Source organism: Oncorhynchus tshawytscha, linkage group LG05, assembly GCF_018296145.1.
Source record: "Oncorhynchus tshawytscha isolate Ot180627B linkage group LG05, Otsh_v2.0, whole genome shotgun sequence".
Taxonomy (NCBI): domain Eukaryota; kingdom Metazoa; phylum Chordata; class Actinopteri; order Salmoniformes; family Salmonidae; genus Oncorhynchus; species Oncorhynchus tshawytscha.
The window spans coordinates 35,648,208-35,675,170 of record NC_056433.1 but is presented as its reverse complement, the minus strand read 5'-3'; the positions used below and the strand labels follow the sequence as shown (position 1 = coordinate 35,675,170).

General features: G+C 41.5%; 2 protein-coding genes and 1 pseudogene across 4 annotated transcripts; 1 reads left to right on the top strand and 2 right to left on the bottom strand.

Moving 5' to 3' along the window:
- Positions 1-244: 244 nt before the first annotated feature.
- LOC112250559 lies at positions 245-1,454 on the bottom strand (annotated as a pseudogene).
- On the top strand, positions 1,340-10,008 carry LOC112250557 (ectonucleoside triphosphate diphosphohydrolase 5). Of its 2 annotated transcripts, none has more exons than XM_042321838.1 (14): positions 1,340-1,479; positions 3,594-3,842; positions 4,132-4,211; positions 4,342-4,485; positions 4,626-4,701; positions 5,135-5,170; positions 5,843-5,931; positions 6,044-6,123; positions 6,257-6,318; positions 6,465-6,566; positions 6,862-7,005; positions 9,296-9,352; positions 9,592-9,707; positions 9,869-10,008. In XM_042321838.1, exons 2-14 carry the CDS (start codon positions 3,596-3,598, stop codon positions 9,953-9,955), a joined length of 1,320 nt encoding a protein of 439 aa, XP_042177772.1. In that variant the 5' UTR covers positions 1,340-1,479; positions 3,594-3,595; the 3' UTR covers positions 9,956-10,008. The 2 variants fall into 2 exon arrangements, with proteins under 2 accessions (XP_042177772.1, XP_024276577.2); XM_024420809.2 differs by lacking the exon at positions 1,340-1,479 and adding an exon at positions 1,489-2,180.
- On the bottom strand, positions 9,788-26,963 carry LOC112250558 (zinc finger protein 410). 2 transcript variants are annotated; one of them, XM_024420810.2, is made up of 12 exons: positions 26,818-26,963; positions 25,763-25,859; positions 25,623-25,674; positions 25,348-25,480; positions 24,975-25,160; positions 20,820-21,041; positions 15,628-15,790; positions 15,359-15,540; positions 12,003-12,092; positions 11,598-11,717; positions 11,264-11,383; positions 9,788-11,091 (listed from the first exon to the last, which is right to left on the bottom strand). In XM_024420810.2, the coding sequence occupies exons 3-12, from the start codon at positions 25,653-25,655 to the stop codon at positions 10,991-10,993; spliced, it is 1,350 nt and encodes a 449-aa protein (XP_024276578.1). In that variant the 5' UTR covers positions 25,656-25,674; positions 25,763-25,859; positions 26,818-26,963; the 3' UTR covers positions 9,788-10,990. The 2 variants fall into 2 exon arrangements, with proteins under 2 accessions (XP_024276578.1, XP_024276579.1); XM_024420811.2 differs by having other exon boundaries at positions 26,852-26,920.

The following is a 26,963-nucleotide window of genomic DNA, read 5'->3' as shown; positions in this document are numbered from 1 at the left end:
AGGAAACGTACAAGTAGGTACGTTTGTTGCAACATTGTTGTTTTGCAACATCAATAGGGCGAAGAGCCATGAGTTTTTTTTTTTTTTTTTTTGTACTAAACAGACCACCTTTTTTTTTTTTTTTTAACACATTGAACGACTTCTGCTCTCGATGTAATACTCATGTTTGTTTTGTGTATTAAAGTATTTTGAAAATCTGGATCAGTCTCCTTACTATTTCACATCAGATGAACAAGCAATCACAAACAGCAGACAGACATTCTTTTAATTAATTTACTTACTCCTGGAATTGAATAGTAATCCTAAATGTCATTTATAGAGCAGAACTGATTAAAGATTCCAATCCAAATAGGTAAATACCATAAGTTGTGTGAAAGACAGCGCACACACACACTTCAACAAGTATTTCCAGTCCAGGACATTTCACACATTTACCCCCACATCAAATGTCCTATTAACGCTCGTCTCCCTAAGATGACGTTAAAACACCGACACAGAAGAGGCTGCGATTACAAAATTCAGTATTGAGCCATCATTTCAGTTGACTCAACAAAAAAAAGATGTAAACATGTTCATTAAAAAATACTATAGCAATTGAAAACGGGGAGAACGGTGCAGCTACTCTAGAAATTGGAAAGAAAACCCAGAACCCAGACTCGTGAAGTGAAGTAAAATGTGTAAAAACATGAAATAGCTATTTTTATTATTTCGCACCATACAAGCAATGGAAATGGTCATGCTACGAGTACACGGGGGGAGGTCTGTCACTCTAATAGACTAAATGTAATATTAACAAGTATGAACAACGCAGTGCAACCAATTACTGGAACAATCCTTTCAGTGTGTTAGTGTTGGAAGACTCCTCTATTTCTCTTCACACCACTGGTTCTCCTTGCGTACCTGGGCTTCCTCTTCCTCTGTGAAGTCATTTTTGATGTTGAACGTCTTCCTGATCTCCTCTGGGGTCTTTCCTTTGATCATGTTGGCCACCGTCTTGCAGGTGACATCTAGCAGTCCTTTGATGTCTAAATAGTTTGCAGCTAGAATAAGTTTGAAGAGGGTCCCTTGGTCCACTTTGAGGAACTCCTGGTCCCAGACGGGTATGTCATCAGTCCTTTTCTCCTTGTTCTCGATCATCCTCGGGTGGAGGGGGATCATCTTTGTGGTGGGTGCACCACTGGATAACCTTCTTGAGGATAGCCGCATTCACATTCGGGAGGGGGACTGGGACATCATCTCCTTCATCATCCATACCCAAATCTTCCAGCATTGTCTTTATCGTCACAGACTGCTTTTCTATTTCCACATCCACCTCAAAGATCTCTCCATCTGAACTTTGCAGTTTAATTGTTGGCATTATGAACGTTTTAAAGCAAATTCAGATAATTATTTTTTAAAACGTCAACAGGGCCAGACCGAAGCACAGGCAGCCAGCGGACCTATGAGGTCACGTTCATGAGCACAACATTGATGACGTAGGTACGCCCTCCAGTTTAGCTGTAGCAGGTGGATGTTGACATGAATAGTAAAATCATTAGCTAGCTAGATATGTATTTTTTCTTATGGCTGTGACGATCTGTATTGCCCGAGAAGAAATGTATATCATTTTGTTTGATTTGCAGTACATTTTGTGGTCTCTTCGGGAAGAGGTCACTGGTTAACCTAGTTAGATAGCTAGCACGTTAGCTGTCAATTGGTAAATCGTGCCAACGGCATGGGAGCTCAATATAAACGTTTGTGCCTATTTTATTCCCAGCATTTATTTACACAACATGCCACTATATAGGTAGCAGCTATCGTTTCTTTATTTGCATGCAGTGTAAGTTAGCTAGCTAGCACAAAAATGTGTTAATCAAAGAAATGTAGACGAGTCGACAAGGCAGGACCATGACATCAGAGGTAAACTGGCTCTGGCAACCAAAACAGTCAAATACTCCCTCTAAACATGAATCGATTCTCAATTGCGATATGGTTCTAGAAACATAAGATCTACTTTCATAACACATCAAAAATAATTTCACAAATGCAAAATATACTCTACTGTACTCTTTTAGTTCAGTTCAGTTACAACACTTCTGGCGTCCTTTCATTACACACAGGCGTTTGGTGACGCTATAGTTTACTAGAACGGGTCAACAAGCGCTGTAACATGGACATGTGGGAACCCAAACGCTATACAGGTGTGTGTCGTAATTCAACAATTTGTTTAATGAAAAATCTTTCTGGATTATAGTACATTTCCAAATGTTTTCAAAATCGCATTGGAAACAAGCATTATTAAAGTGTAGACAAAACTTCGGGATTATTGTACACAATCCCATGCAGTCTTCAATGCATCAACTGAGAACCAAAGAGGAAGCCCTCTGGTGAACGGTGGCTAGCAGCTAGCTATCATAGTCTTGGGAATTTGACAGCACTGCACTGGAAATTTGAACAGAGTAGCCTTTTAACAGCCTTTTTTAAACAGGATCAGTACAGAACTGTTTATATTCTTGACAGCTGCAGCGTTGTGGTTTCACTTGCAATACTGTAGGTTTTCCATGGGGTTAGTTTATATAACATGAGGTTATAACATGTTTATTCACTATTAAAAACCAATAACACATTCCTTTAAAGAAGGTAAATCAATCAAATGTATTTTATAAAGCCCTTTTTACATCAGCAGTTGTCAAAAAGTGCTTTACAGATACCCAGCCTAAAACCCCAAAGAGAAAGCAATGCAGACAGAAGCAAAGTGTCTAGAAAAAAAATCCCTAGAAAGCAGGAACCTAGGAAGAAACCTACAGAGGAACCAGGCCCGGAGGGCTTGCCAGTCCTGTTCTGGCTGTACCGGAACCGTTTTCAGTATACGTGGCCAGATCGTTTTTCAAGATGGACTGCATGGGCAGGAGAGAGAGCATCTGAATTTCTCACAGTAGTCTATAGTATTTCTCACACATGTGATAGTTGGTTCTTTTTATTTTATTTGTATTTATTTAACCTTTATTTAACTAGGCAAGTCAGTTAAGAACAAATTTTAATTTACAATGACGGCCTACCCCGGCCAAACCCTAACGACGCTGGGCCAATTGTGCACCACCCTATAGGACTCCCAATCACGGCGGGTTGTGATACAGCCTGGAATCAAACCAGGGTCTGTAGTGACGTCTCTAGCACTGAGATGCAGTGCCTTTAGGGCGCTGAGCCACTCGGGCGAAACAGTTGTAAGGGGAGTACTATACATTTGTCTAACAATCCTGCTTGGTGGAAGTGTCAATGTCATCCTCCAGAAGGCTCCCTTCTGATTGGTGAATGGCTAGTTAGGGTGTGGTTAAAGTGCATATAACTGCATGTTATTGCTTTGGGGCTCTTCTGTTGGTTGTTGCTTCTAGTTGTGACCTTGTGTCGTCTATCCAGTTAGGTCAGGACTCAGGAGCAGTGTCAATTATCTAGCGTGCTGTTGGCTAAACTAAACTTTCCTCTGCATGACTGCCTCAGTGTTCACTCTCCTATTAGTTGAGTTGACTAAGATACCCTTCAGTCCCTCAGTTTTAGCCTAATCCTCCTGGCCTCGTACCCATCAGAGGGACACTCATCTCCTACTCCTTCCCCAGAGATGTCTTCCCAGGCTTGTCTCCGACCTGCGGTGGTCCTGTCACTGGTTCTGGTTGTGTGGGCATTGACAGGGCTGACCCATGCCCAGCCCAAGGCTTCTGTCCTGGACTTCTCAGCCAGCCTGGGTAACCTCCTCCCAAGCCTCAGCCGACCAGCCAACTCCAGCCGGATCTTCTATGGGGTAATGTTTGATGCTGGCAGCACTGGCACACGCATCCACGTCTATACCTTCATACAGAAAGACCCTGGTGAGTTATGCTAAAACTCTACTGGAGAGAGAGGTGTTTAGATGCTCCCTGATGTGTTACTCTGCGCAATGTAGTGCTATTGAATTGCCCGTTTACTTCAAGCAAAATTGAATTGGTATATTATTAAATGCTCATCAATAAACATAACACTATGCACATCTTCATAAAACATTATTCATGTTTGCAAATTGTAAATTAAATGCTTATTGCTCCAAGTGGATTTTGTCATCTCAGTTGTATGTTTTTTTTGTTGTTGATGGATCGTTCATGTGTATCTTTTGTCTGACAGAGGAGTTACCAGTGCTGGATAATGAGATGTTCCATTCCATCAAGCCTGGTCTGTCAGCATATGCAGACATGCCTGAAATGGTGAGACAGCAGCGGTTGTAATTGTCGATGCAGCAAGTGGTATTCAAATATTTCAAAAACACTTCAAATGGCTTGAGTCCCTAAAATGCACATCATAATCATCATCTCCACCACCACATTCTCTCCCCAGGGTGGGTACACAGTGAGGCAGCTTCTGAAAGTGGCTAAGAAAACCGTCCCCCGGCTGGAATGGAAGAGAACCCCGCTGGTCTTGAAAGCTACAGCAGGACTCAGGCTTCTGCCCTCAGAGAAATCCCAGGCTCTACTGGAACAGGTAGGGGTGGGAGCTAGGGCACTCCTAGATCTGATAGGGGGCTGGAGCACTTCTAAATCAGGTATGGCACTGCCATAGGTGTTGACACCGCATTCATCCTTTCTACTGTCATCTCACTGTCTTCCCACTCCACCCCACAGGTGCAGGATGTTTTTGATGAATCTCCCTTCTTCGTCCCAGACGATAGCGTCAGCATAATGAATGGTACAAATGAAGGTAAAGTCTCGTCTACCCATAACCCGTAGTCAACCTCCAGTCAGAGCTATTCATCAGCACTCCGGAGGCAGGCTTCAGCAGTGCTCACGTCTTGGTGGCATCAGTCACTGTTCTCCTTCGACAGCTTGCTGTACACTTTCTTAACCCCGATCTGTTATGATGACGCTGTAGAAAAAGAGGGTTGTTGTTGTTAGTCTGTCTTGGTTACACCTCAAAAAGGTGTAATTATGTGGTGAATGGATTTAGTGGTTTACCAAACCTTGTGTGGTGTAATTGATTTGTCAGCACTTTGTCTCAAATGATTAGCCCTCTTACACAAACTAATGTCAAACTAATGCTTATGCATGTCAAACAAGGGATGAGTTAACTGCACTAAACTGCACTGTCAGATCAGTATTAACCTCACTTGAATTATACTTTTTTGTTCTTGTAGGAATCTTGGCGTGGGTTACTGTGAACTTTTTGACAGGTGAAGCTTGTAACTTTTTGTCATAGTACATATTGTAATGCATTATTGTCACTTTTCAAACAATTTTGTTTAGGCTATTATATTATCAGGTTGTAGGGTCAGCTATAAACAGGTAACTGCCAAAATAATGGAAACAAAGTATGTATATTGAAAACAAGTGCTTCCACACAGGTGTGGTTCCTGAGTTAATTAAGCAATTATCATCTCATCATGCTTAGGGTAATGTATACAAATTCTGGGCAGGCAATTATTTTTGCTACCATGGTTATGCCACCATAGGATGACAATGCCCCCATCCAAAGGGCACGAGTAAACAATATGCCATGGCATTATCAGACACCAGTTCTCAACCCAATTGAACACTTATGGGAGATTCTGGAGCGGCGCCTGAGATGTTTTCCATCACAAACGAAACACAAAATAATGGAATTTCTCGTAGAAGAATGGTGTTGCATCCCTCCAATAGAGTTTCGTACACTTGTAGAATCTATGACAAGGTGCATTGAAGCTGTTCTGGCTCGTGGGGGCCCAACTATTAAGACGCTTTATGTTGGTGTTTCATTTATTTTGGCAGTTACTTGTATATACACACAAATCAGACAGCTGACTCCCACCGTCTTCAGAGGGAACTTGTCAATAAAGTTGGTTCAAATGTGAAGCATGTTATTTTAGGTCACCTGTATGCTGAGACCAGGAAGACAGTGGGGATTCTGGATCTGGGGGGAGGATCGACTCAAATCACTTTTCTTCCTAAATCCAAGGTTAGTGTCCATTTGTACAAGTTGATTCATTTTCAATATTGTGTTTCTATATTGTGTTAACAGTTTTTATTGGAATGGTAATAACGTTTATTGATTGATTTTTCCTGTGCAGAAAACCATTGGAAGTTCTCCTGATGACTACATTGCCAGAATTGACATGTTCAACTCGACATATGAACTCTACACTCACAGGTATACAATCTATATCCACTGATGCAGCAAGTATAAACAGTAATATTTCTTTGTAACAAATCCATAAGGTAGGTATTTGTAAAACTGTTTTCCAAGTAAGATTGATTGATTGATTGATTGATTGAATTGACAGCTACCTGGGTAATGGACTGATGGCAGCTAGACTGGCAGCCCTAGGAGCACTGGGGGCAGACGGTACAGGGATTACATATTTTATATATCATCATCATCAGCATGTTATCTCCATTTAGACAATATAGGTGTCAGAACATGTATCAAATGTTTACTTTGCCATGTTATTCATAGACCCCCATATATTATTGTGTTACTTTACACTCCAGGGTTAGAGTGGAGAGTGTTCAAAAGCTCCTGCCTGCCAAAGAAGTTCAGAGAGGAGTGGAGCTTTGGAGGACTCACCTACATAGTCAGTGGGAAACCTGATGGTGAGAGTCAGCCAACTCACTATATCTGCTAGAAGTACAGTCATATGTAGCATATTAGATCAACCTTGGAACACTTCTTTGGATGGTAACACAAAACATAGCATGCTGAGGTACCTATCAATGGGTCCTCTATGCACGATGGTAAGGTTTACCGGAGTTTGCTCATCGGGGTATTTGGTCTCGGGTGCTGTTGAGCAGTTTGTCACAAATGTGTGTGAAAAGTGCTCTACACATGCATTTCATTGATTGATTGAAAACTTGTCATAATAGTATCCTGTTTCTGTCCCTGTCCCAGGTTATGTGGGATACAAGCTGTGTTACCAGGAAGTGCTGAAGGTGGTAAAGGGAATAGTTCACCAGCCATATGAGTTGAAAGACACCAGTGTGTTCTACGCTTTCTCCTATTACTTTGACCGAGCCGTGGATGCAGGCCTTATTGGTGAGAGGAAGCACACACTATGACTTCAACCAAGCAGTGGAATTTTCAGTGAGAGGACACACACACACACACTATAATTACTCACTGCTAGAATTAGATTTATTCACCTCCTCCCTCTCAACAGGGAAAAAAATACTCATTGCTGAGGTGATTGACTCCAGTGTTTTCCCTAGGATTTCTTTCAGCAGCAGTGGCAAAGTTAGAGGGTTGGGGGTTCATGGTAGTGGGAGGGGTCAATGCATGGTTTTAGGGCAAATTTCCTGCAATTCTATACATTTTGCCATTGGGCAGAGGACATTTTACAGTTTTAAAGCTAGTTTCCTGCAATTCTACAGGTTTTGTCCTGAGGCTGAGAGACAAATTTCAGTTTGAAATCATATTTGAAAAATATATTGCGCCATTATATTTTCTACATACTATATCTGGTTTTAGTAGTTTAAGTTTACACTTAAATATTTTACCATCCCAATATATATTTTCTTGCATTGGTGGCAACGATTTTGCAGTGGCGTGCGGCTGCTAAATGCATTTACAGTTGAAGTCGGAAGTTTACATACTTAGGTTGTAGTCATTAAAACTCGTTTTTCAACCACTCCACAAATTTCTTGTTAACAAACTATAGTTTCGGCAAGTCGGTTAGGACATCTACTTAGTGCATGACACAAGTCATTTTTCCAACAATTGTTCACAGACAGATTATTTCACTTATAATTCACTGTGTCACAATTCCAGTGGGTCAGAAGTTTACATACACTAAGTTGACTGTGCCTTTAAACAGCTTGGAAAATTCCAGAAAATGATGTCATGGCTTAAGAAGCTTCTGATAGGCTAATTGACATATTGAGTCAATTGGAGGTGTACCTGTGGATGTATTTCAAGGCCTACCTTCAAACTCATTACCTCTTTGCTTGACATCATGGGAAAATCAAAAGAAATCAGCCAAGACCTCAGAAAAATAATATAAGCAATAAGCAATTTCCAAACGCCTGAAGGTACCACATTCATCTGTACAAACAATAGTACGCAAGTATAAACACCATGGGACCACGCAGCCGTCATACCGCTCAGGAACGAGACACGTTCGGTCTCCTAGAGATGAACATACTTAATTCAATCACAGAACAACAGCAAAGGGCCTTGTGAAGATGCTGGAGGAAAAGGGTACAAAAGTGTCTATATCCACAGTAAAATTTGTCCTGTTGACATAACCTGAAAGGCCGCTCAGCAAGGAAGAAGCCACTGCTCCAAAACCGCCATAACAAAAGCCAGACTACAGTTTGCAACTGCACATGGGGACAAAGATCATACTTTTTGCAGAAATGTCCTCTGGTCTGATGAAACAAAAATAGAACTGTTTGGCCATAATGACCATTGTTATTTTTGGAGTAAAAAGGGGAAGCTTGCAAGCTGAAGAACACCATCCCAACCGTGAAGCACGGGGTTGGCAGCATCATGTTGTGGGGGTTCTTTGCTGCAGGAGGGACTGGTGCACTTCACAAAATAGATGGCATTATGAGGAGGGACAATTATGTGGATATATTGAAGCAACATCAAGACATCAGTGACCCCAAGCATACTTCCAAAGTTGTGGCAAAATGGCTTAAGAATAGCAAAGTCAAGGTATTGGAGTGGCCATCACAAAGCCCTGACCTCAATCCCATAGAAAACTTGTGGGCGGATCTGAAAAAGCGTGTGCTAGCAAGGAGGCCGACAAACCTGACTCAGTTACACCAGCTCTGTCATGAGGAATGGGCCAACATTCACCCAACTTATTGGGGGAAGCTTGTGGAAGGCTATCCGAAACTTTTGACCCAAGTTAAACAATTTAAAGGCAATGCTACCAAATACTAATTGAGTGTATGTAAACTTCTGACCCCCTGGGAATGTGATGAGAGAAATATAAGCCTAAATAAATCACTCTTTACTATTATTCTGACCTTTCACATTCTTAAAGTGATGATCTAACTGATCTAAGACAGGGAATTGTTACTGGGATTAAATGTCAGGAATTGTGAAAAACCGAGTTTACATGTATTTGGCTAAGGTGTGTGTAAACGCCCGACTTAAACTGTAGGGGAAACACTGGACTCAGTGGTGCGTTAAAGATGTGGAGTTATTACCGTGGTGTCCTTGGTTGTCGACTCAGTGAGTGAGATGAGAAAGGTTGCAGGACCAATTGTTAGTATGATTGAGATGTACTGTGTAGCCCTGCTGTCATTATGAATGATAGTGTGATAAGTGTTTCTTTCTGATGGAAAGGTTAACGACCCCAATCGCTCCTCTCTTTCAGACAGGACCCAAGGAGGAATGCTGGAGGTCAGGGACTTCAAGAAGAGAGCTAAAGAGGGTGAGAACCAGATAAGCCCGAATCATGATATGCATAGCAATGGATTTATCATTACTATTTAGTGAGAGACTTGCTTCTCTGCGCAGTGCACTTCAGACATGCCGTGCATGGCAATGTATTATACCCATATCAGGCTTACTGCGCTGTGTACTGGAGAAGTATCATTGGCTGAAAGTGTCTTCCTCTCCGCTTTCCTTTACTGCACTGATCTGGAAACAGATTTTTGTTTCTTATTCCAGTGTGTAACAAGATGTCTACGTACCGTCCGATCAACCCCTTCCTGTGTATGGACATGACCTACATCACCTGTCTGCTCAAAGACGGCTTTGGCTTCAAGGAGAACACTGTGCTGCAGGTGAGACAGTAAAGCCGTAATGCACAATAGTCCTTTTTGGCAAGTCAGTAAAGCAAAACAACACTTTTAAAAAGACAGGATCAGTTCAAATGTTTTATTTATTTAAATAAATACAAAAAGACATGTTGAGTGATTTGGTGTGTGTTGTCTCTCTTCCCTAGCTGACTAAGAAAGTCAACAACGTGGAGACAAGCTGGGCTTTAGGTGCCACGTTCAACCACTTCCAGAACCTAAAGATCCACAGATAGACAAGGAGCCACGGGTCTGGGTGGGCAGGAGGGGAAAACCACTGGATTAGATGGTGCTCAAAAATAAATGGACTGAGGAACTATTGTTGTTTTAAACATAACAGCCTTTGACCCTGCCTTGTTGTGAATTGTAATGTCTTAAAAATATGCCTTGCATCTTTGACTTACTATTTGACTATCAAGACATTTCTGAGATAACATTACAATTGTTACAACTATTTTTGTTACCCAACACCTAAATGGTTGGTCCTATAGTTCAGTAGGTCTGTTGTTTTCATGTGACTGGTTGCTATAGCACAGTGGTCTCATATTATTTACATCTCTATTAAAGCACTGGGGGCTGTCGCTGACTGAAACGCCACTTAGTTGTGTTACTGTATAAAAGGTGGATATTTTGACCGTCTGTTTAATATCACTTGGGTGTGATCTTTATTTTCATTAAAAAAATAAACTGGTATGAGACTGTGCTTTGCAAAAAAAAGTGTGTTCAATTGTTCTACATGCAGCCCTCTGCATCAAATCTTACTGTGCTTTAGTTCCAATAGCAGCTTGGGAGTTTGGAACTGATTTCAACGTTTGCTTTCTACGAATGATGGAGGACGGAGCACATTGCTGTGGAGCACATTTAATGTCCTTCTCAAATAGTCTTACGTCAGCTATTGACTTGATTCATTTGTGAATTAAGCTAAAAGCAACAGCCTTAATATTGTTTTACAAAACACTGCATGTTAAGCTTACACAATTGATTTAGTACGTTTCAACAATGACAAATCCAGGTAGCTACATGTACTTTCTTTTAATAAAACTCACGATTTGTATATCTGTCTTATTTCTTTGGAAAGTCACCTGATAGTTATTTGTATTTATAAACTACAGAAAACGTCTTTGTACAAGTTCTAGAACATTTCATACTGTCTTTCTCAAAATAAAACCCTTAGTAGCTAATTACAGATATCTACAGGGCTAAAAGTGAAGGATGCATCTATGTACAGAGAGCTTTGCCTCAAATGCCTGAGATTTGCCCAACAGACTTGACTACAACAGGGCCACCACATCCTCTGGGTATGTGTGGCTTGCTGTTGTCATGGTGACCAGGTCATGGGGTTGAGAGAGAACAACCACCGAGTCTGCCGAGCCTAGAAAGGAGGAGGAAAGGAAGAGGAGGATGGAAGGCATTAAATAACCAACATGGTCATAGGCTGTTCCAATGGTTTTGGACAAGAATATAACAGCGTCGCTAACTGTTGGAGAGTATCGGGGTTTTGCATTTGTGACGGGTTGTATGACAAGGTGTGAGAGTGTGTCTACCTTGGGCTCGCAGCATGGCATGGTGGACGTTAATTGGATCAACCTCTGTAGTCATGGTGACCATGGTGTCGACGGGCGACCCGTCGGCCTCCAGTAAACTGCTGTGTGTCAAAGCCTCACCTGTCAATAACACACAGGGGACATACTGTACATTACAGGTATGTTTCTGTGCCATATTGAACATTCCAGATGGTAAACAACGGGCTGGTTCCACACACACACACACCAAGGCTGCGGCTGAATTAGGTGCGTTTATGCTGGGTTGGAACTGGAAAAAGAACGCTCGTAACCAGGATTGGAGACCACTAGCCTAGTTTGTGTGTGTGTGTGTTACCCGTTTCTCTGCCCTCGTTCCCCTGGGCCTCCTCTCCATGTCTCTTCCTCATGTGAACGTTCCTGCTACCGCTCTGAGAGAACGTCTTCCCACAGATCCCACACTGGTGGGGCTTTTCTCCTGCAACACGATAACACATATCAGTGGTTGCATCTTAAATGGAACTCTATTCAGTGCACTACCTTTGCACATAAGGCCATAAGGCTCTGGTCAAAAGGAGTGCACTATATAGGGAATAGGGCGTCATGAGAGACAACCAGTGACACACACTGAAGCTAAAGTTATGTGTTTGTAGACAGTAGGAACTTGATTTCCACATATTCAGTTGACATATATAAACGAAGCTAACTGTTGTAATTTCACTATATATTGACTGAAAAGCTGAAACTGGCGTGTTGTTCTCACCTGAGTGTACGAGCATGTGTTTGCGTAGACTGGAGTACTCAGCGAAGGACCGACCACAACCATCTGCTTCACACAAGAAGGGCTTCTCCCCTGCAGACAACACACACACCAATTAATGATCACATGTTTCCCACACACACACGCTTGAAGGCACATACAGTTTTAAGGCTTCTCACCTGTAGACAACACACACTGTTAGCACTGAGGTGGTGTGCCCTAGCAGGAAGACCACTGTGTGCAGCTCACCCTGCACTATCAGCTCCAATGTAAATAACATGAGTAAGTCTACTTCTGATAAGCTTCCCAGTAGAGAATGAAAGACAATCAAGCAACCCAGAAATGTGCTAAAAAAATTGCCCATATTAACATATGTAGCCTAAGAAGCAAGGTCCATGAAGTCAATAACTTGCTTGTTAACAGACGACATTCATATTCTGACTATCTCTGAAACTCACTTAGATAATACCTTTGATGATACAGTGGTAGCAATACATGGTTATAACATCTAGCGAAAAGGGGCGATTTTGCAGTACAGGAATCACATTCCTGTAAAGCTTAGAGACGATCTAATGTTAAATAATGTTGAAGTAATATGGTTACAGGTTCATCTGCCTCACCTAAAGCCCATTATTGTGGGAAGCTGCTATAGACCACCAAGTGCTAACAGTCAGTATCTGGATAATATGTGTGAAATGCTTGATAACTAATACTGCAGAAATTTGCTTTAAAGCAGTATCCAAATCCATAGGATGTAGTGATCACAATATAATAGCCATATCTAGGAATACCAAAGTTCCAAAGGCTGGGCCTAATATAGTGTATAAAGAGGTCATACAATAAGTTTTGTAGTGATTCATATGTTGATGTAAAGAATATTTGCTGGTCTGTGGTGTGAAATGAGGAGCAACCAGAAGCTGCACTTGACACATGAAATTGCTTATTCCAATCACTAATGAGCACACACCCATTAAGAAAATGACTGTAAAAACTGTTAAATCGCCTTGGATTGATGAGGAATTTAAAAATTGTATGGTTGAGAGGGATGAGGCAAAAGGTATGACAAATAAGTCTGGCAGCCCAACTGGCAAACGTACTGCAAATTAAGAAATCATGTAACTAAACAAAAATACAAATAAAATATGAAACAAAGATCAATTATATAAAGAATGATAGTAAAAAGCTTTGGGGCACCTTAAATTAAATTTTGGGGAAAAAAGCCAACTCGGCTCCATCATTCATTGAATCAGCTGGCTCATTCATCACAAACCCCACTGACAACCCCACCCAACCCCACCAAACTACTTTACTGATTTTTTTCATTGGCAAGATAAGAAAACTTAGGGATGACATGACAGCAACAAATGCTGACACTACATATCCAAGTATATCGGACCAAATTATGAAAAACAAAAATTGTACTTTTGAATTCTGTAAAGTCAGTGTGGAAGAGGGGATTTTTTTAATGTTGTCTATCAACAATGAAAAGCCACCGGGGTCTGACAATCTGGATATAAAATTACTGAGGATAATAGCAGACGATATTGCCACATCTTCAGTTTAAGCCTACTAGAAAGTGTGTGCCCTCAGGCCTGGAGGGAAGCGAAAGTTCTTCCACTACCCAATAGTAGTAAAGCCCCATTTACTGGCTCAAATAGCCGACGAATCACCCTGTTACCAACCCTTAGTAAACTTATGGGAAAAAATTATATTTGACCAGATAGCATTGTATTTCACAGTAAACAAATTGACAACAGACTTTCAGCACAGGTATAGGGAAGGACACTCAACAAGCACAGTACTTACATAAATGACTCACGATTGGCTGAGAGAAATTGATGATAAAATTACTGTGGGGGCTGTCTTGTTAGACTTGAGTGCAGCTTTTGACATGATCGATCATAGTCTGCTGCTGGAAAAACTTGTGTTATGGCTTTACACCCCCTGCTATAATGTGGATAAAGAGTTACTAGTCTAACAGAACACAGAGGATGTTCTTTAATGGAAGTTGCTCAAACATAATCCAGGTAAAATCAGGAATTCCCCAGGGTAACTGTTTAGGCCCTATGGTTTAAAAAAAAAAAAAAAGTCTCCATTTTTTTTTTTACTAACGACATGCCACTGACTTTGAGTCATCCTCATACATAACAACTCAACACTATACACGTCAGCTACTACAGCAACTGAAATGACTGCAACACTTAAGAAAGAACTGCAGTTAGTTTCAGAGTGGGTGCAAAGGAATACATTATCCCTAAATATTTCTAAAACTAAAAGCATTGTATTAGGGAAAAAACATTCACTACACCCTAAATCTGTGGAAATTGAGCAAGTTGAGATGACAACTGCTTGGAGTAACCCTAGATTGTAAACTATCATGGTCAAAACATATTGATACAGTAGTAGCCAAGATGGGGAGAAGTCTGTCCATAATAATCTATCAACAAGGCAAGTCCTACAGGCCCTAGTTTTGTCGCACCTTGACTACTGTTCAGTCGTTTGGTCAGGTGCAACAAAAAAGGACTTAGGAAAATTGCAATTGACTCAGAATAGGGCAGCACGGCTGGCCCTTGGATGTACACAGAGCTAATATTAATAATATGCATGTCAATCTCTCCTGGTTCAAAGTGGAGGAGAGATTGACTTCATCACTACTTGTACTTATGAGAGGTATTGACATGTTGAATGCACTGAGCTGTCTGTCTAAACTACTGGCACACAGCTCAGACACCCAAGTCCAGAACAGACTATGGGAGGCGCACAGTAATACATAGAGCCATGACTACATGGAACTCTATTCCACATCAAGTAACTGATGCAAGCAGTACAATTAGATTTAAAAAACAGAAAAAACACCTTAAGGAACATTGGGGACTGTGAAGCAACACAAACATAGACACATGCATACGCACACACGATAACATACGCACTATACACACACATGGATTTAGTATTGTACATATGTGGTAGTGGAGTAGCAGGGACCTGAGGGTACACAGTGTGTTGAGATATCTGTGAATGTATTGTAATGTTTTTAAAATCGTATAAACTGCCTTCCATTTTGCTGGACCCCAGGAAGCGTGGGGATCCATAATAAATACAAATACAATGATTACACTTTTTTTCTCAGACCAAGCATTATACCACTCTCTCCCACACAAATACACTTATCCCATGTCCTCCCACAGCACTGAAAACAGCACTGAAAACACATAATATACATTCAGTTTACTTCTATGCCCTACTACTGGATACAGAGCAGACTAAAAGAGATGTCCTTCCTGCATATGTGCACTTGAGCGCTAGCACTGTGTACCTCTGTGTGTGTGTGTGGTGTGTGTGTTTCTGACTGTCCCCACCTGTGTGTGTGCGTTTGTGGTTCTTGAGGTTTCCTGCGGTGGTGAACTTCTTGCCACAGTTTTTCTCTTTGCAGATGAAGGGCTTGTCGCCATTGTGAGTTCTCATGTGGACCTGCAGACGCTGCAGCACGTAGAAACTCTTCCCACAGCCCTCTGCCCCACACCGGAACGTGCGGTCGTTCCTGACACACACACACGCACGTATATGAACATTTGAGGTGATATTTGAGAGTATGGAGAATATGGTGTGTGTGTGTGTGTGTGTATACCTGTGTGTTTTGAGGTGGTATTTGAGGTGAGCAGGCCAGGTGAAGGTTCTGTAGCAGCCCTCAAAGGAGCAGCGGAGGATCTGTTTAGACGACAGTGTACGATTGGGCCTCGCCGGCTGTTCTCTCTTCGCCCCCTCCGATAAGAAGCTGGGCAGGTGGTCACCTAGACAACAAAAGCAGAAATGGGATGCGATACCATATACTGATGTCTTCCTTTGCATTATAGTGCACATGAAGAGTAGCTGCTGCTTTTGCAGCGGCTAATGGGGATCCTAATACATACCAAATACCCAGTATCAGCTAAAGTATCAGCTATCAGCGATAACACTTGCTCTTCAGTGGTTAGTTGGTGACAGTAAATAAGGGCTGACCCCATTTAGTCGACGGGTCGATTGTATGGTTAACAGGCTGTTGGTCAACCGAGGTTTCTTTAGTCGAGCAGTCACAACTTTATTTTTTCCCATGGTGCACAAGACAACTATTTGATTCACGCCTGTCTCGTGGACTAATCAATTGCAGAGACCACAGGGATGGCACAGTCCATCACTCTAAAATATGTGATGCTGAAATTGTATATGGTTATAGTATGTAAAAAAATAATGGTGCACTCTAATATAATTTTACAACAAATGCGCCTTCTCCCTCGTTGGATATGGTCGTTTTCCGCGGTTCTGAAACAAACTTCAGTGCACTGTAGAATTGGCGCCTTACCCCATGTTGCTATGTGCATAATAGCTAAATTAAACAGCATATTGGGATTAAGAACAATGCGGCAGAGGCAGGAGCAGCAGAAAAGGCCCTGTCCTTAAACCCTATTCGGACTGGATTAGTTTTACTGGGGAGGGGAATGTAATTACGTGTACCAGCGCAAAACACCACATCTGTCATTTTAGTCCTGTACCAATCTGCCATGTCAGTAATTTGTACATTGCAAGAGTAACAATTCCAGCCAGAATAACCTACTGTTTTTTGGCGATAATACTAGTCCCGTGCGAATCGCCATCTCTGTGTTTTGAGAGAAATGTCTGTTTGACAGGGGTTGCACAAGGTTTGAGAAGAAAACAATAAGTGATTTGATAAATTGAACAAAGTGCTGCGCATAGCCTATATATGAAGGGCCTCCATGTATCAATGTTTACAGTGAATGCTGTTGTTCATCTGTTTTGTGCGTATGAATTATGAATTGAATATTGCCAAATGCATCAGTAAAAAATATTGCGGATATTTAATGTAACTGACCTAAACGTTTGTAGTTCACTTTCACATCCATAGCCTTAAAACGCATCTCAAGTGCAAGTACACTGTTTAGCTCACATCTGAAGGCTGGGGGGGGCATTTAGGACGTCTACTGCAGACCGCTAAAATATCCTAATGATTATGATCACATTTTCTCAATTCAAATATTATGGAGACACTATGCCAAAGCTGGTTTGGTATGGTTTAGAAACTTGTGAACCAAGCTAGAGTTATCAGTGTATCCTGTTATCGCCTGGAGGTGTTGAACTATCTTCACACCAAGAAAAAAAACCTCCAGGCTTAATCATAACTGTCAATTTATTGGGGAAAAAGAATAACGGGGCAGTGTGGATAAAATATAATCCCATTGGAGTCATCCTCTGGAATAACGAACATTCTGGGGTAATAATTACGTAACCAACTTTCTCTAGTAATACTAGTCCCGTGAGAATTATTTATTTTGTACACATTTTCTACATTGTGGAATAATAGTGAAGACATCAAAACTATGAAATAACATATGGAATCACGTAGTAACCAAAACAAAGCGTTAAACAAATCAAAATATACAGTTGAAGTTGGAAGTTTACATACACTTAGGTTGGAGTCATTAAAACTCGTTTTAAAACAAAACAAATTTCTTGAAAAAAAATGTAGACCTCCACAAGTCTGGCTCATCCTTGGGAGCCATTTCCAAATGCCTGAAGGTACCACGTTCATCTGTACAAACAATAGTATGCAAGTATAAACACCATGGGACCACGTAGCCATCATACCGCTCAGGAAGGAGATGTGTTCTGTCTCCTAGAGATGAACCTACTTTGGTGCAAAAAGTGCAAATCAATCCCAGAACAACAGCAAAGGATCTTGTACCGGTTTCCTCCAGCATCTATATCCACAGCAAAACGAGTCCTATATCGACATAACCCGAAAGGCCGCTCAGCAAGGAAGAAGCCACTGGTCCAAAACCGCCATAAAAAGCCAGACTACATTTGCAACTGCACATGGGGACAAAGATCGTAATTTTTGGAGAAATGTCCTCTGGTCTGATGAAACAAAAATAGAACTGTTTGGCCATAATGACCATCATTACCTTTGGAGAAAAAAGGGGAGGCTTGCAAGCCGAAGAACACCATCCCAACCGTGAAGCACAGAGATGGCAGCGTCATGTTGTGGGGGTGCTTTGCTGCAGGAGGGACTGGTGCACTTCACAAAATAGATGGCATCATGAGGATATAAAAATTATGTGGATATATTGAAGCAACTTCTCAAGACATCAGTCAGTCAGTTAAAGCTTGGTCGCAAATGGGTCTTCCAAATGGACGATAACCCTAAGCATACTTCTAAAGTTGTGGCAAAGTGGCTTAAGGACAACAAAGTCAAGCTATTGGAGTGCAATCACAAAGCCCTGACCTGAATCCTATAGAAAATCTGTGGGCAGAACTGAAAAAGCGTGTGTGAGCAAGGAGGCCTACAAACCTGACTCAGTTACACCAGCTGTCAGGAGGAATGGGCCAAAATTCACCCAACTTATTGTGGGAAGCTTGTGGAAGGCTACCTGAAATGTTTGAGCCAAGTTGTTGGCTGCTTTTCCTTCACTCTGTGGTCCAACTCATCCCAAACAGTCTCAAATGGGTTGAGGTCAGGTGACTGTGGAGGCCAAGTCATCTGATGCAGCATTCCATCACTCTCCTTCTTGGTCAAATAGCCCTTACACAGCCTGGATGTGTGTTGGGTCATTGTCATGTTGAAAAATAAATTATAGTACCACTAAGCGCAAACCAGATGGGATGGCGTATCGCTGCAGAATGTTGTGGTAGCCATGCTGATTAAGTGCGCCTTGAATTCTAAATAAATCACTGACAGTGTCACCAGCAAAGCACCCCCACACCTCCATGCTTCACAGTGAGAACCACACATGCGGAGATCATTTGTTCACCTACTCTGCGTCTCACAAAGACATGGCAGTTGGAACTAAATATCTAAATTTGGACTCGGACCAAAAGGACAGATTTCAACCGGTCTAATATCCATTGCTTATGTTTCTTGGCCCAAGCAAGTATCTTCTCCTTATTAGGGTCCTTTAGTAGTGGCTTCTTTGTAGCAATTTGACCACAAAGGCCTGATTCACACAGTCTCCTCTGAACAGTTGATGTTGAGATGTCTGTTAATTGAACTCTGTGAAGCATTTATTTGGGCTGCAATTTCTGAGGCTGGTAACTCTATTGAACTTATCCTCTGCAGCAGAGGTAACTCTGGGTCTTCCTTTCCTGTGGCGGTCCTCATGAGAGCCAGTTACATCATAGCACTTGATGTTTTTGAGACTGCACTTGAAGAAACTTTTAAAGTTCAAGACATTTTCCGGATTGACTGACATGTCATTTCTCTTTGCTTATTTGAGCCGTTCTTGCCATAATATGGACATCTTCTGTATTCCACCCCTACCTAGTCACAACACAACTATTGGCTCAAATGCATTAAGAAGGAAAGACATTCCACAAAATAACAAGGCACACCTCTTAATTGAAATGCATTCCAGGTGACTACCTGGAATGCCAAGAGTGTGCAAAGAGTGTGCCAAGAGTGTGCAAAGCTGTTATCAAGTTAAAGGGTGGCTATTTTGAAGAATCTCAAATATAAAACATGTTTAGATTTGTTTAACACTTTTTTTGGTTACTGCATGATTCCATATGTGTTAATTCATAGTGTTGATGTCTTCACTGTTATTCTACCATGTAGAAAATAGTAAAAAAATAAGAAAAATCCTGGAATGAGTAGGTGTGTCCTAACTTTTGATTGGTACTGTATATCTACAGAAATAAGAAAGTTATTGCTTCAGTTGCCTCTGAGTGATTCTTTAATAACCTACTGAGCACCAAGCCACATTTTTTCGTTAGAACAGACTGGTATGGGGCCTCCCGAGTGGCGCAGCGGTCTAAGGCACTGTATTGCAGTGCTAGAGGCGTCACTACAGATCAGGGTTAGATCCTGGGCCGTGTCATAGCCGGCTGTGAGCTTTGAATAATTAGCCTAAACAATAAACAAACTGCAATTCACGAAGGCATGCAACTGTTTTTCGTCTGCTGTAGCAAAGGCTTTAAATATCTTGTTTTTCATTAGAACAGACTCTCTGGTCCACTTATTTACCGAATGCGGTTTACACTGTTCCAAATAGTCAGAAAAAAATGATATTGTAATCTTACAGCAACTTTTTGGCACACTCGCAATGCTTGCTCCTATACCCTCCTTTTTCTGGATCACCAGTAGTTTCCACAACTAAGTCAAATGTCTTCCACAGATCTGACTTCCCCTTCCCTCCTGAGAAACCAGTAAACATTCGCCCATTGAGTTTATTTTCACATCTTCCGTATCCATTCTGCTGTCGACATTACCGTGTTCGGAGTTTGTTATAACCAATTTATTGATGTGATTATGATAGGATATTGGTCAGGCCCTAGTCACATGCATGTCATTCTTACATGTTTCATGTAAAGAGAGCAAGGGTTGAGGGAATAGGAGATGCTTTTCAGTCAGAAACAAGTAAGACCCTAAATGTCTGTAACTATGTTGCAGCTTCAGCACGGACAGAGGAATAAACACTTGCTGTGCTGTGGTGCCTTTTCGATGCAGTAGGGAGGAGAGCGAGACAATGTGCGCCAGTCACACGGGCACTCACTGTCATTTTTTTAACACAGTGCGACCATCGGGCTCTTTCTTGGGTCATTTGTGTGTCTTAATTATTGAATCAGACATATATGTAGTTGGTCAGATAGGGTGTGTGTCTATATATGGAAAAATAGGTTTAAACATTTCAACCAATCGAATGGTCAAAAGAACAGGAGAACTCTTGACTGACCAATATTTTTTTTTTGTCAGTGACAGCCCTACAGTAAACCATCATTAAAGTCAACCCACCACCATAAAAAAAACTTCAAAAAAAGAAGAAGTGACATTACTGTTGGTGCCATTCCCAGCCCTAGCGTCCTGGCTAGCCTTGGCATCTTTAGCCAGTTGTGCCCGCGTGGCTGCGATGAGGCTGTCGTGCGCCAGCTCCTGTACCCTCAGGTACCAGGGGGCAGTGCCATCCACGCCACAGTCCCCGGACGAGATCACCTCTTCTTCCTCTTCCTCTGCACCATCTGCTGAGAAGATTAGGGGCTCAGAGGAGGCTGCTAGACCTGGGAGAAGAGGGAGGGAGGGGAGGGATGGAGGGCGAACAGAAAAAGGAGGGTGGAGGGGAGAGAGAGTTTGTCAGGGCATGATGAAGTGTCCTTGTCACGTTATCTCAGTCCTACAAAGTAAACAAAACAAGGTCATAAGAGAATAATTGTGATCATTTGCCAGACAGAGACAGAGCATGGCAAAGACAGAGCACCCAGAGATGAGATAATAAACACTTGTCAGTGCATTTGCATGACATTTCAAAGCTGCTTTGTCACACCACAGTACAGATAACAGTTAAATACTGCATTTCAAAACTAGGGATGGCCACGGTTATTCTAATACCCAAACGGACGTTAGTATTCGATTACTTGTATGAATACTTTTGTTGTTGTTGTATAGGCCTATTTTAACAATGAAAGGCATTGTCTAAATTAAATTAAAATATCCATGTGACATTGTTATATACCATGACATTTGAAATTCTTAATTTAATAAAACGGAATGTAGTTTTTATGACGTGTGCCCTATAAAAAAAAAAAACACTTAAGTGTTTTGGTCAGCCTATCAAAGCACCACTACAGTCAGAGGATCCATGTGCAGTAAGTAAAGTGAGAGATGCAATGCAAAATGGAATTAAAATTAAGGAATTCAAAGTTAGCTAAATGAGAACGAGCAGACTGTAGGCTACACTGAGCAACCATCAGGTAGGCTGTTTCATCTGAATGGACTCGTTGGTTTTTGTAGACAAGCTCAGGGAGCGCAGCAAATGCTACCTCGCCTAGCTAGCAAGTTTTTTTCTCAGATTTGATGCAGTCAGGCGCTGTATGTCCTCACAAAGCGAGGGCCATACAGAAATGGTTTGTCGAGATCGGTTTGAAAGAACTTGACTGGCCTGCACAGAGCCCTGACCTCAACCATATTAGAGATGAATTGGAACACCGACTGCGAGCCAGAACTAAATCGCACAACATCAGTGCCCGACCTCACTAATGCTCGTGGCTGAATGGAAGCAGGTCCCCGCAGCAAAGTTTCAACATCTAGTGGAAAGACTTCCCAGAAGAATGGAGGCTGTTATGGAGGCAAAGGGGGGGACCAACTCCATATTAATGGCCATGATTTTGGAATGAAATGTTCGATGATGTTCACACACTTTTGGCCATGTAATGTAATCAAAAGTTTAGCATTTGTCCCATATTTCTAACACACAATGACTACATCAAGCTTGTGACTCTACAAACTCAGATGCATTTGCAGTTAGTTTTGGGTTATCTAAATACTGGTCACTATTACTCTTCTTTACATGTATATATTACCCTAAGTGTTTATATATTCCAGCTTCCAGTCACTTTTCAGCCCTGTTTACATGTACAGTTGAAGTCGGAAGTTTACATACACTTAGGTTGGAGCCATTAAAACTTGTTTTTCAACCACTCCACAAAAACTATAGTTTTGGCAAGTCGGTTAGGACATCTACTTTGTGCATGACAAAAGCTATTTTTCCAACAATTGTTTACAGACAGACAGATTATTTCACTTATAATTTACTGTATCACAATTCCAGTGGATCAGAAGTTTACATACACTAAGTTGACTGTGCCTTTAAACAGCTTGGAAAATTCCAGAAAATGTCATGGCCTAAGAAGCTTCTGATAGGCTAATTGACATAATTTGAGTCAATTGGAGGTGTACCTGTGGATGTAGGATGTATTTCAAGGCCTACCTTCAAACGCTGTGCCTCGTTGCTTGACATCATGGAAAAATCTCAAGAAATCAGCCAAGACCTCAGAAAAACAATTGTAGACCTCCACAAGTCTGGTTCATCCTTGGGAGCAATTTCCAATCACCTGAAGGTACCACGTTCATCTGTACAAACAATAGTACGCAAGTATAAACACCATGGGACCACACCGCCGTCATACTGCTCAGGAAGGAGATGTGTTCTGTCTCCTAGTGATGAACGCACTTTGGTGCGAAAAGTGCAAATCAATCCCAGAACAACAGCAAAGGACCTTGTGAAGATGCCGGAGAAAACAGGTACAAAAGTATCTATGTCCACAGTAAAACGAGTCCTATATCAACATAACCTGAAAGGCCACTCAGCAAACCGCCACAAAAAGGCCAGACTACAGTTTGCAACTGCACATGGGGACAAACATCGTACTTTTTTGGAGAAATGTCCTCTGGTCTGATGAAACAAAAATAGAACTGTTTGGCCATAATGACCATCATTATGTTTGGAGGGAAAAGGGAGAGGCTTGCAAGCTGAAGAACACCATCCCAACCATGAAGCACGGGGGTGGCAGCATCATGTTGTGGGGGTGCTTTGCTGCAGGAGGGACTGGTGCACTTCACAAAATAGATGGCATCATGAGGAGGACAATTATGTGGATATATTGAAGCAACAGCTCAAGTCATCAGTCAGTCAGTTAAAGCTTGGTTGCAAATGGGTCTTCCAAATGGACAATGACCCCAAGCATACTTCCAAAGTTGTGGAAAAATGGCTTAAGGACAACAAAGTCAAGGTATTGAAGTGGCCATCACAAAACCCTGACCTCAATCCCACAGACAATTTGTGGGCAGAACTGAAAAGGCGTGTGGGAGCAAGGAGGCCTACAATCCTGACTCAGTTACACTAGCTCTGTTAGGAGGAATGGGCCAAAATTCACCCAGTTTATTTTGGGAAGCTTGTGGAAGGCTAACCAATTTAAAGGCAATGCCACCAAATACCAATTGAATGTATGTAAACTTCTGACCCACTGGGAATGTGATAAAAGAAAATATTAAATAAATCCTTCTCTACTATTATTCTCACATTTCACATTCTCAAAATGAAGTGGTGATCCTAACTGATCTAAGACAGGGAATTTTCACTCTGATTAAATGTCAGGAATTGTGAAAAACTGAGTTTAAATGCATTTGGCTAAGGTGTATGTTAACTTCTGACTTCAACTGTATATATCCTACTACCCTGTCACTTTTTATGTATAAACCAACCTCAACTACTCCAGTATCCCTGAACATTGAATAAGGTACTAACACTGACCTATATATACTTGTATTCTCTTGTTTCTTCAACCTATATCGCACTTCTGGTGGTTTTTTCCACTTGATTATATTTACTATTATTATTACTACTATCACTGAATTGCTGGGAAACAGCTATCGAGGGAAGAATCACACTGTACTGTTTTACACCGGTTGTATCCTGTGCACATGGCGTACAAACGTTTAAACTTGAAACAATAGGAACTGAATGGTGAATGATGACTGGAGTAATTCTCTTTCTATGCGAGTAGATAATGATGAGTGAGAAAGTCACTGATTTAAACCAGTTACAGATTTAAACCAGAGACTTGTTGGTTACGGGCCCAACACCCTCAACCTCTAGGCTACATCATTAATCATGATTATCCCAAAATCACAGTAGCATCAACATTTATGTAGAAGTGTTCACAAACATGTTCTATAATAAAAGTGACTCCAAAATGACACTATACATTATTCACCAGTCACTTCCTATTGGACAAAACATAATCTGAAACACAACCAAAAGAAGCTGTGAATGCATCTAACAAGTGTGTAGAATCGCAAGCCTGATGTAATAATTGCATTAGGAATATGGGACCAAATACTACATTTGACTACTTTAATACACTAAAAGTGAAATTTGTTCAAGTACTTAGGTCAGCTCCCACTTAGACCAGTCAAAGCTATTTTCTGTCCTGGCACCCCAATGGTGGAACCAGCTTCCCCATGATGCTAGGACAGCAGAGTCTATGCCCATACCAGAAAATGTCTGAAACCCTACCTCTTCAAAGAGTATCAACATCTCATGTTCACTTTACAGCACCACATGCAGGCATGCCCTGGAAGAAAAGGTAGCTGTCTATTTAGAAATATGGTGATAGAAGTGTTGTTTTTTATGCCTGGGGCCTGCGTCTCCATACCTTTGGCGAGGTTCAGAAGGACATAGGAGGTGTTCTCTGACCGTTGCAGGTCATGGAGGACGGGAGGGGGGCTGGGGGGCATGTGAGGGCTGCGGGCTTGGTGGTGCACCACCATGGGGCTCCGCTCTGCACCCCCAAACTCTGAACGGGACGGAGACCTTGCTGACACATGGCTGAGACCACCCTCTGAGGAATAAAGTAACAGATTACATTAGTGGAGTGGTTAGTTGCCTGAGGACAAATGACAGAGCAGGTTCATAGAGAGATTTAGTCCAAGTGGGAATATATAATATGAAAAACACAAGGTCTTTTTATGGTCTATGAGGATTTCCAGTCATTCTCTTCGATAGCTGTCTCATGCTATCTGTCTGACCTGTCAGACCCAGCTGTGTGCACAGGGAGCTGTCTGCGGGAGCCAGCAGTGGAAGGCAGATGTGTTTGGGCTCCGAGTCCTCCAGACCCTGCCCCAGAGGTATGGATGCGTTCTGGACAAACTGAACCAGCAGCTGCAGAAGCAGAGGGGGAAGTGAGGAAGAGAGAATCTATCAAGCTGTTATGTAGCTACGGGTGGATCTATAAGTGCAAATGGAAGACTCCAAATAAATACATCCATGCATTCATGTTGGCAGGTGAATAGTGTGTTGTTACCTCAGGTTTGGAGTCAAGCTCATCTGACAGCATGGATTACACCTTGAGAGATCTGTTGGGATAAATCAAACTATGCATTAAACTGGGGAGGAATTTTCATCCTTACAAAAACGTATTGTACTTTACTGTCCATTACTTACCCCCAAAATGAGCTTTTAAGTGAGATGTCCTATTAGGGTTGGGGTGAGAATTATCATCTCGGTTTCATCCGTTTCCATTCATGAAGTCGTCATAAACCTAAATAGATTATATAAACCTCTTTGGTTGAATGACTTGTTGAAGCTAGCAACCAACATCTCAACAAAAGTGCGTGCGTCTATTAGTTAACTGAGCTGTTAGTCCGTCAACTCACTAGGAATCACAACAAACTTTGCATAATCTGTGAAGGCTAACTAGTTAGCTGTCTAACTAGCACAGCCTCTATGTTTAGCTAATGCAACATCAATAATGTTGGTTGGTTGGCTGCATAGCAAGCTACCACCAGCACAGCAGCTACTGTTTCTCCAAACAGAATATAGCTATGTTACCAGTTATGATAGATGAACAGTTAAGTAACACAACGGTAAAAACTAAATACACAGAGTTTCTAAAGTCGCAACATCGCGAGACTTCCGGGAACGCTTGCGAATCAATGTGAGAAGTAAAAAATAATTCCTTAGTTGGTCATTTTCTCAAAATCTACAGGAACAACCTATATTAGAGAAAATGTTTTAATAATTTGAATATGTCATTACTCCACCTTCCTGAAAGTGACAAACTGACAAGTTTTCCATTTCGTAAAAAAAAAAAACACTATCTCGAAGGTGTGCCTTCGATTTGACGGTCTGCACTTGGAAATTCGGCACGAGCCGACCGTTAGACACGATGACGTAAAACTGCGCATGAGCAGCTAGCAATCGTCGCCTAACAACCGTGATTTCTATTGGCTAAGCAGTTTCTGACTATCTTCATACAGTACGATATTTTTTTATTCCCATTGCAGCTAAAAAATATTTAAAAAACTGGATCGAAAACTTGTGGCTATTTTAACGTTAGCTAGTTGGACGGTGAGTTTGTTAACATTGCAGTTAATAGCTTGCTAGCTTCTTATGCCAAAACAAAGCTTCTCAACAGTCAATCTACGTCGCACATCAACACTATAATCAAAACACTAAGACAAAACATTAATTACTAAAGATTCATTTAAACATTTTACCTTGTTTTCTTATTTGTACATCAAATAAACGTACCAGCCAACCCAATTTCACGGGACTTCCTGAGAGACAAAACTGGTACTTCCGCATTTCAGTTTTGGAAACGGCAGTTGATATCCGCTGGTTGCTGTGTGGTTAGCTGTAGTCT

What these genes read in the sequence shown, in the direction of transcription:
- LOC112250557 (XM_024420809.2), top strand. Translation starts at nt 2,150, where the DNA reads ATGGACATGTGGGAACCCAAACGCTATACAG. An exon ending in CTTTTCTTCCTAAATCCAAG is followed by an intron (nt 5,932 to 6,043) that starts GTTAGTGTCCAT and finishes TTTCCTGTGCAG; the next exon opens with AAAACCATTGGAAGTTCTCC. An exon ending in AGGAGAACACTGTGCTGCAG is followed by an intron (nt 9,708 to 9,868) that starts GTGAGACAGTAA and finishes TCTCTTCCCTAG; the next exon opens with CTGACTAAGAAAGTCAACAA.
- LOC112250558 (XM_024420810.2), bottom strand. Translation starts at nt 25,655, where the DNA reads ATGCTGTCAGATGAGCTTGACTCCAAACCTGAG. An exon ending in CCACAAACGCACACACACAG is followed by an intron (nt 12,093 to 15,358) that starts GTGGGGACAGTC and finishes TGTTGTCTGCAG; the next exon opens with GGGAGAAGCCCTTCTTGTGT. An exon ending in GAACGAGGGCAGAGAAACGG is followed by an intron (nt 11,384 to 11,597) that starts GTAACACACACA and finishes TGTTATTGACAG; the next exon opens with GTGAGGCTTTGACACACAGC.